The sequence below is a fragment of the Arachis ipaensis genome, chromosome B4 (genome assembly GCF_059453495.1).
Source record: "Arachis ipaensis isolate K30076 ecotype BB chromosome B4, ASM5945349v1, whole genome shotgun sequence".
NCBI lineage: Eukaryota > Viridiplantae > Streptophyta > Magnoliopsida > Fabales > Fabaceae > Arachis > Arachis ipaensis.
This window is the reverse complement of record NC_142439.1, coordinates 5,737,345-5,745,070: the sequence shown is the minus strand read 5'-3', so window position 1 is coordinate 5,745,070 and position 7,726 is coordinate 5,737,345. Positions and strand designations below refer to the sequence as shown.

Genomic DNA, 7,726 nt, shown 5'->3' with positions numbered 1-7,726 from the left:
GGAAGGGAAGGTGGCAACGAGGCTGTCTGGGAACAATTGAGAGTCGTAGCATTTTGCAAGGAGAGTTGTTTGCTATTTGGAGAGGCTTTCTTTTAGCATGGGACTCGGGACAAAGAGACATTATATGTGAGACAGACTGTGTGGAGGCTTTTACTATTGTCAATAATTTACAAGATTGCTCTGGGTTTATTGATCCTTTGGTGTTAAAAATCCGAGATATCATGTCTTGGAAATGGCGTGCTGATCTTCGGTTGATCTTGAGAGATGCAAATACAGTAGCAGACATCATGGCAAAGACTGCAATGAGGACTATTTCTCCCCAAGTGGAGCTTCCATTGCCTTGAAAAGAGTTTGAGAGTAGTATTCAGCAGGACTGCCTTTCTTAAACAGTTTCTTATTTTTTTTTTTCTTTCTTAGTTTTTGTTTATTTTCTTTTAAGTCACAAAAAAAAAAGTTACCGAAAATAATGAACACGTAACTAATAGTTATCACTTGATAATATCACTTTATGTAATTGCAATTTATTTTTAGTCATAGTCAAAATATATTTATATTTATAATCATATTATTATACGTATCGCAAGGATTGAATTGCACATGTGACATCCTTATCGGAATTTGGATATCCATAAAAGTTGTGTGTGTCCCCATGAGACAGCTCAACAAGTAGAACAACTTATATGAAAGGACTATATCATAACTTGAAGCCGAAATAAACAAATAAATAATCCCTGTCTCTCTTTTTCTACTTGCATAATTGCTATCATTTTTTTTCCACCACGATATCCATCAGATTGAAAACCAATAATTAATCCTTCGTGTACTACAAGCACAAAATAAACGATCTTCCCAAATAAGCAATAGGCCCAACAACTAAACTTTCAAGGTCCAAAAAAAGATGTAGAAAGTAATGTGCATATCTATCCCCTTGTTTATATCTCATATCTTTTTTTTTTGGATGATCTTCTTTTCTTTGCGGAAGCGAAAACAGTGCTCAAATGCATATGATTTTGGACACTCTTAGGCTTTTTGGTAAAACATCAGGGCTCAAAGTAAATGCCAATAAGACTTCCATCTTTTTTTCTAATAAGATGGAAAATAACATGAGAAGCAAATACTGACCAAGAAAAATAAAAAATGAGAAGCAGATTGTGTGACATAAGTGGCTACAAAAAAGTCAAATATATTGGAAGATACTTAGATGGGAAGAGCCAAAGATAATCATAAGCATGTCCTAGATAGAGTCAACAACAAGTTAGGGGGATGGAAAGTTAGTTGTCTATCCTTCACAGGCAGGTTAACTTTAGCGCAAACGGTGTTGGTTCTAATACTCAATTTCGACATGATGCACTCAAGAATACCTAAAGGGATCATATATGAGGTTAAAAAGCTTTAACGAAAATTTATTTGAGGAGAGGATCAAAATGCTCGCAAAATTCACGCTGTGAGTTGGAACACTCTGTGCAAGCCGAAGTATGAAAGAGGCCTAGGCTTTCGCAAACTCACCCATATGAATGAAGTCCTTATGTGCAAGATTTTTTGGAAATTAATTAATGAACAAGATGAGCTCTGGATTGATGTTTTATATAGTAAATATAGAAGGGACAAGAACCTTCTCAATGAATTTTCTGTGACAGCAACAGATTCTCTACTTTGGAAGGATCTGGCTAAGTCATGGGAGCAATTTAGACAGCATATAGCGTTCAACGTAGAAAATGGAGAAAGCATAAATTTTTGGGGTGATAAGTGGATGAGAAACTGCCCACTTTTGGAAGAAAGGGTAATTGCATCCTTATGCAATGAAAAAAGAAACTGTAGGGTAGTTAATTATGTGAAAAGTGATGGTGATTAGGATCTGGACAGGTTTCGGGTCTTCTTACCTCAAGCGGAAATTGGACAAAATAGCCAAATCAAGTGGTTAACCATATTCAAGACAATCACTTGGATGATTTGGAAATGGAGAAACAGAGAAATATTTTTCCCACCATTTAAAAGGCCTCAGAATGCTTCCTTCAATATCCTTTCATATGTCCATGAGATGACCACAACTTTCAACAAAGCCAGTTTCATGATAGGGAGCACAAGAAGGAGAGTAGAAGCTCAAATAGTTTGGACACCTCTCCAAGTGGGTGGATAAAACTTAATATAGATGGAGCCTCATCGGGAAATCCAGGATATGCAGGTTGTGGAGGGTTATTTAGAAGCGAAGAGGGAGTTTGGATTGCAGGGTATATGATCAATCTTGGGTGTTGCTCAGCCTTTCAAGCGGAGCTCTGGGCAGTGTTTCATGGCCTTAGAGTAGGCTACCGATTGGCTTGAAGAAGATTCTAGTTGAGTTAGACTCCCTAACAACTTATACAGTGATCATCCAAGAATTGAAAAGAAACAAACATCCAGAAAAATTAGTGCGACTTATTGGTACACTGCTAAGACAAGATTGAGATGTTACGTTCAAACACACCTACCAAAAAGATAACAGAGTAGCAGATCATTTGGCCAAGGAGAGTTTGTTTTGTGACTTTGGGCTAAACTTTCTTGATTTGTCTCCTTCAAGTATTAGATAATGTTTAGACGAGGACATCAGAAAGACATCATTACCCCGATTGATTTCTATTTTTAGTTTTTTACTGTTTAGTTTTGGGTCTTAGGATCCCGACCCTCAACCGAAAAAAAAATTGCATTACAAAATTAGTTATTATTTATTTATATATTTATCAATTATCAGACTAATTAAGTTTTTCTTAAACATTATACATATATTTCGTACCATGACTGAATAGTAACTATTCTTTTATATCTATATAATATGGTTTTGTTGAAAATCTCTCACTTGTCTTTTAGTAAATGTGAGTATACGTGACATAGACTTACTAAATTATTGCATTGGTTTTATATTAGTGGATAAAATTTGCACACATATCTGATCTATTCTATTTATATAGTAACCGCACCATCAAGGGATAATATAATTGATTCATAACAAGGTAAGATACACTGGACTAATATTTGAGCCTTTAATTATTCTACACTGGACAAAAAAACAAGGTGGAAATAATTAATTAAGATGTTGCAATGTTAATTAATTAAAAATTTAAAGATGATGGATTTGAACAACTTGCATTGTAATGAAGCAGGAGAGAGTTACTGAATCTGAGTATTGAAGTGCTGAGATCAAACTCCAATATCCTATCCTCCATTTGATACCCTCCAATCACTATTCCAGTCTTAGTTTCTTTCCCACCATCCACAAATGCCAAACACATCACATCCTTATTCACTTCAACCATTGAGTTGTGTCCATTTATCTCATAATTCACTCCTTGATTCTCATCCAATACCAGACTGACACCTGGCACATCCGGTACCCCATTCTTTCTTCCAATGCTTTTTCCATCAAAGCACGCTCCAAAAGGCTTCACTGCTTCAACTCTCTTCATCTTCATTGCTTCTGCATGTGTCACGAAATCTTTAACAAATGGCTTGTATATGGAACCATGCAACACACTGAAATTGCTCAAGGTACTGAATTTGGTGGTGCCATTGAAACCCTTGCCGGAAACTTTGACAACTTGGCCATCGATTTTGATGGAGTTGACATTAATGAAGTATTCGTTAGAATCAGGATCAGCAGGGATAGCAAAAGCAACGCGGTTAGGAACAGAGTTGAGACCATAGGGTGTTCCACCAATGAAGACATTTCCAATGGATTTCTCCGAAGACGGTAAACAAATCGCAAACTTGGGAATAACATTGTAAATTGATGAGATTTGAATTGGCAATGCAAGGTTCGAGTTTCTTCCAAACCCTAACATCCCCTTGCTGCCTTTAACAAGACCCCCAAGGAGTGGGAGCATGTTAGGGCGGAGATCCGATACGACGCAGCCGGAGAGGAATCTCCGTGGAATCTTAACCTGAGGCAAGTACAAAAGATCCTTACCCAAGTCACCGGAGAAAAAGGGTGTGGCGTTAACGAAAGGGTTAGCAGCATAGTAACCGCAGGTGTTGTCGGTGCAGCCTGGCTTATGTGGAGCGCCATGGCAGTTAAAGCATCCTGAAGCTTGTCCTGGACAGTAAGTGGAATCGTCGCAGCTCACCGGAGTGTAGGATGATGAGTTGTAGTGAGAGTCGCAGTCGTACCAAAGGGCATTTTGGTCAAGAGCAATGACCAAGTTCATGTTGTGTCTTGGTGTTCCTATGCCTATGGAAGTGTAGTATTGGTGTGTTAGTGGATCCAACTTTGTAGGAAGTGTTATGTAACCGCTCTTTGGGAATTGAGATGCACATAGTGATGATGAGAAAAGGAGGAGTACAGAGGGGAGCAAGAAATGGTGAAGTAGTGATGAAGCCATATTGTAGGTTGTTTGGGGCGAATGGATGCATGCATGGCAGAGAATAGTTTAACACTTATATATAGTTATGCTCTCGGATATAATAAATATCATGAAATTCAGGTCCATTCTACTTCATGTGAAATTGATAACTAAGAGCGGTACGGTTAAATAATTTGATTGATTTGACTAAAATTTCATGTAAAGGCTCTCAACTATCAACTTCACGTGAAGTTGACTCGTTTCCACCGTATTATAACGATGAATATGAACATTATATTATGGTAGATACTACAATGAAGATTTTATAATTGTCTTCATATAAATATATTGCTTTTTGACCTTTGAATGATGAATTGTATGGTTAAATTTTGATATTTATAAAAGTGTTATTTTTGTTTAAAGTGTGGCTAAATAAATAAACCACATTTTTAACCAAAACATCTTCATGAAAAAATATTTTTGCCATCTTCATTGTAGTATCACTTTATATTATTGATTCGTCAAAAGATGATGGCGAGATATATATGCGCCATACGCGGTTACCCCACACACTTCACATGTTGAAGCTCCGATCCATAATTGGCCATACTATATTCTATATCCAATACTAGTTCACTTTACGTTGCCTTATTTGGCTTTAAACATATATAAACTATGAAGCACATATAGGATTCAAATCTTTTTTATTCACCCTAATTTTCTGCTTACGAATTAAATAAAGATAACGTGTGTGTGTGTGTAAGAAGCATGACGGTGCACTTCATTATATCAGACATAATCAAGTAAATTAAAAACTCCTGTGATATGCGGCTAAAATTTTTATATATGAATAATTTTAATGTGAAATACAAAAATATTTGATCATTTTGGTGTTCTACACGGTTGTGGTAGTAACACAAAACGTCGTTGACGTTTTGCGATAAAAAAAATTTTTTAATCATGAAAGAACAAAACGTCGCTGACGTTTTGTAATAAAAAATATTATTTTAATTGAAGAAACACAAAACGTCACTGACGTTTTGTAAATGGCCATAGTTGTGCTCAACACATAGTTTGGTTCATGATGAAGGATTTCACTTCTAGTAATACAATATTAAAAAGAAAAAGTTCGTGATATGCTTATATATAATACTATTCCGTGATAAACGAGGCATATTCAATCAATAATATAGTGTCACAGATACATGTGTTCGACCATTTTCAGCACATGATGAAAAAGTATTATTTTAATTTGTTTAGATTGAAATGGCCTTCACTGTATATAAGGTTTTTTCTTTACGGTCATTTAGAAGTGCAATTAAATTCATGCGCGAAAGATTATAATTGATCATTTCAATTGCAGTTATAAGAAACCTTACTTTACTAAAGACTTAAATTCATATTACACTACTTAATTACAACGTGGTTCGATAATTTTGATTAATGAAATTCACCGGCGGTTTGTTAATTGATGTTCTGATTTTTGAATATCGGACAGGGGAAATGATGTGCCCTCCCCCTGTCTCCACTACCGCCAATAAAATGTTTTTACCACGCGCACAAGGAGAAAAACAAATAAATAAAGGAAAAGTATAGATAGATATTAAATAATGTGAACAAGATGTTTATTTTATTAGGTATGTGGATGATTATTTTAATATTAAAATTTAGGTGAGTAATTTGAAGGTGTAGTGTGTTTTGATTTGATTAGTAGTTATTCATGTTGTTCAAAAAAGTTATTGGTTATCTAACATTACCTATAAATAAATATAACGATAGATGGGTTTGATTGCAGAACCATAATAATTTAATCGAGTATGATATGCACGAATACACTAAAATTAGTCACTAAAATTAGTTATTAGTATAAAATAAATCGTATAATTAGATATTTTTTAAAAATTGTCTATTATTCAACTTTTAAAAAAAAGAAAAAATAAAAAAATAACTTTTCATAAAAAACAAGTAATTTTTTATAAAAATAGATATTTAAATTAATTAAATAATATTATTTAAATAAAAAAATTAACTAAAAACTAAAAATTTAAAAGACAAATAGCATTTTTCATAAAATATATATTAAAATATAATATATATTAAAAATAAATTAAATCACATATATATTTATATACAAATATATATATTAGTGGTTGTTTTTAATGACCCTTGACTTCTCATATTTTTTTAAATAATTTAATACAGGTCAAACCCAAGTCAGCCAGATTAGATCGGGTTATATCATAGTAAATGTGACTTAAACTTGCTGAGATTATTGCATTGATTTTATAATAATCGAATCGGTAGACATTTCTGTTTATATTAATCGGCACAGGCATATGTAAAGAAAATGAAGAGAAAACGTAGCCATGATAAAGTGTATAGTAGTGAAGTAGTACAATTGATTGATATTAATATTAAGGTCAAAATATGTATTTAAGTAAAAAATAAATATTTTTTTTACATTTAAATTATTGATGAAGAGGCAGCAAAGAAAAGGCCTTGATAAAAAGTGGTGGTATTAGGTTGTGTTTGGTTGGTGTCTTAAAATAATAAAGATATAGACATAAATATACATGAGTATATAGATACAAAAAGATACTTAATTTTTTTATTTTGTTTGATAACTTAGACATAATAGAATATATAACTCAAAATTTTATTAAAATGTCAATTTTATTCCCACCATTCTTTTTCATCATTATTTTTGTCCAATTCCTTCTTTTAGAGTTATCATCAACATCAATACCAGTATAATCTTCAACCAAATACAAAAGTAACAATATGTCAATCTAAATTAAATTTAATAAAATCAACAAAAATTTCAATTTGTTGCATATCTGTAAAATAAGATACACAGATTTAATTTTTTTTTTTAATAAAGGAATAATAGAAGAGGCTGGAAAGGATGAACGACGTTGCTAGAGAGAGGATGTGGAGAGAAGCGCCGTCGAAATTTGAAGCCACCGACAAATCTGGATGACGATGGATCTGGACTTCAGTAGCCCGAACCCTTCGAGAGAGAAGGAGGAGCAGAAGCAACGATTCTTGATGGAGGAGTAATGGCAATCGATGGCAAAAAAAAATGAACGCAGAACATTCATCTACATACTAAAATTAATTGCAAAACCAGAACATTCATCTACATAATCCCATAACAAAACAAGATTTACAATATATATTTTGAAAAAATTTAAAAATAAAAATAAAAATAAAGAAGCACAAGAAGATAGAAACAAAACAATGACAGTATAATGATACTCACATTAACATTAATCAAGTTACAACAAATTTAGTATCAAAATCTAACAGTCAAACTAAACTCAAATAACCAAATCTGTGTTCAAATATTATTATTTGAAAAAGAAAAAACCCTTGAGGTAAAGTTGAAATAGATAGAACAATGGGCACCTGCAGCA

At 33.3% G+C, this 7,726-nt stretch overlaps 1 protein-coding gene across 1 annotated transcript; it reads right to left on the bottom strand.

The window, feature by feature from the left end:
* Positions 1–3,083: 3,083 nt before the first annotated feature.
* Positions 3,084–4,349, bottom strand: LOC107637530 (putative aspartic proteinase GIP2). Its single transcript, XM_016340938.3, has one exon. It carries the CDS (start codon positions 4,347–4,349, stop codon positions 3,084–3,086), a length of 1,266 nt encoding a protein of 421 aa, XP_016196424.3.
* Positions 4,350–7,726: the final 3,377 nt, after the last annotated feature.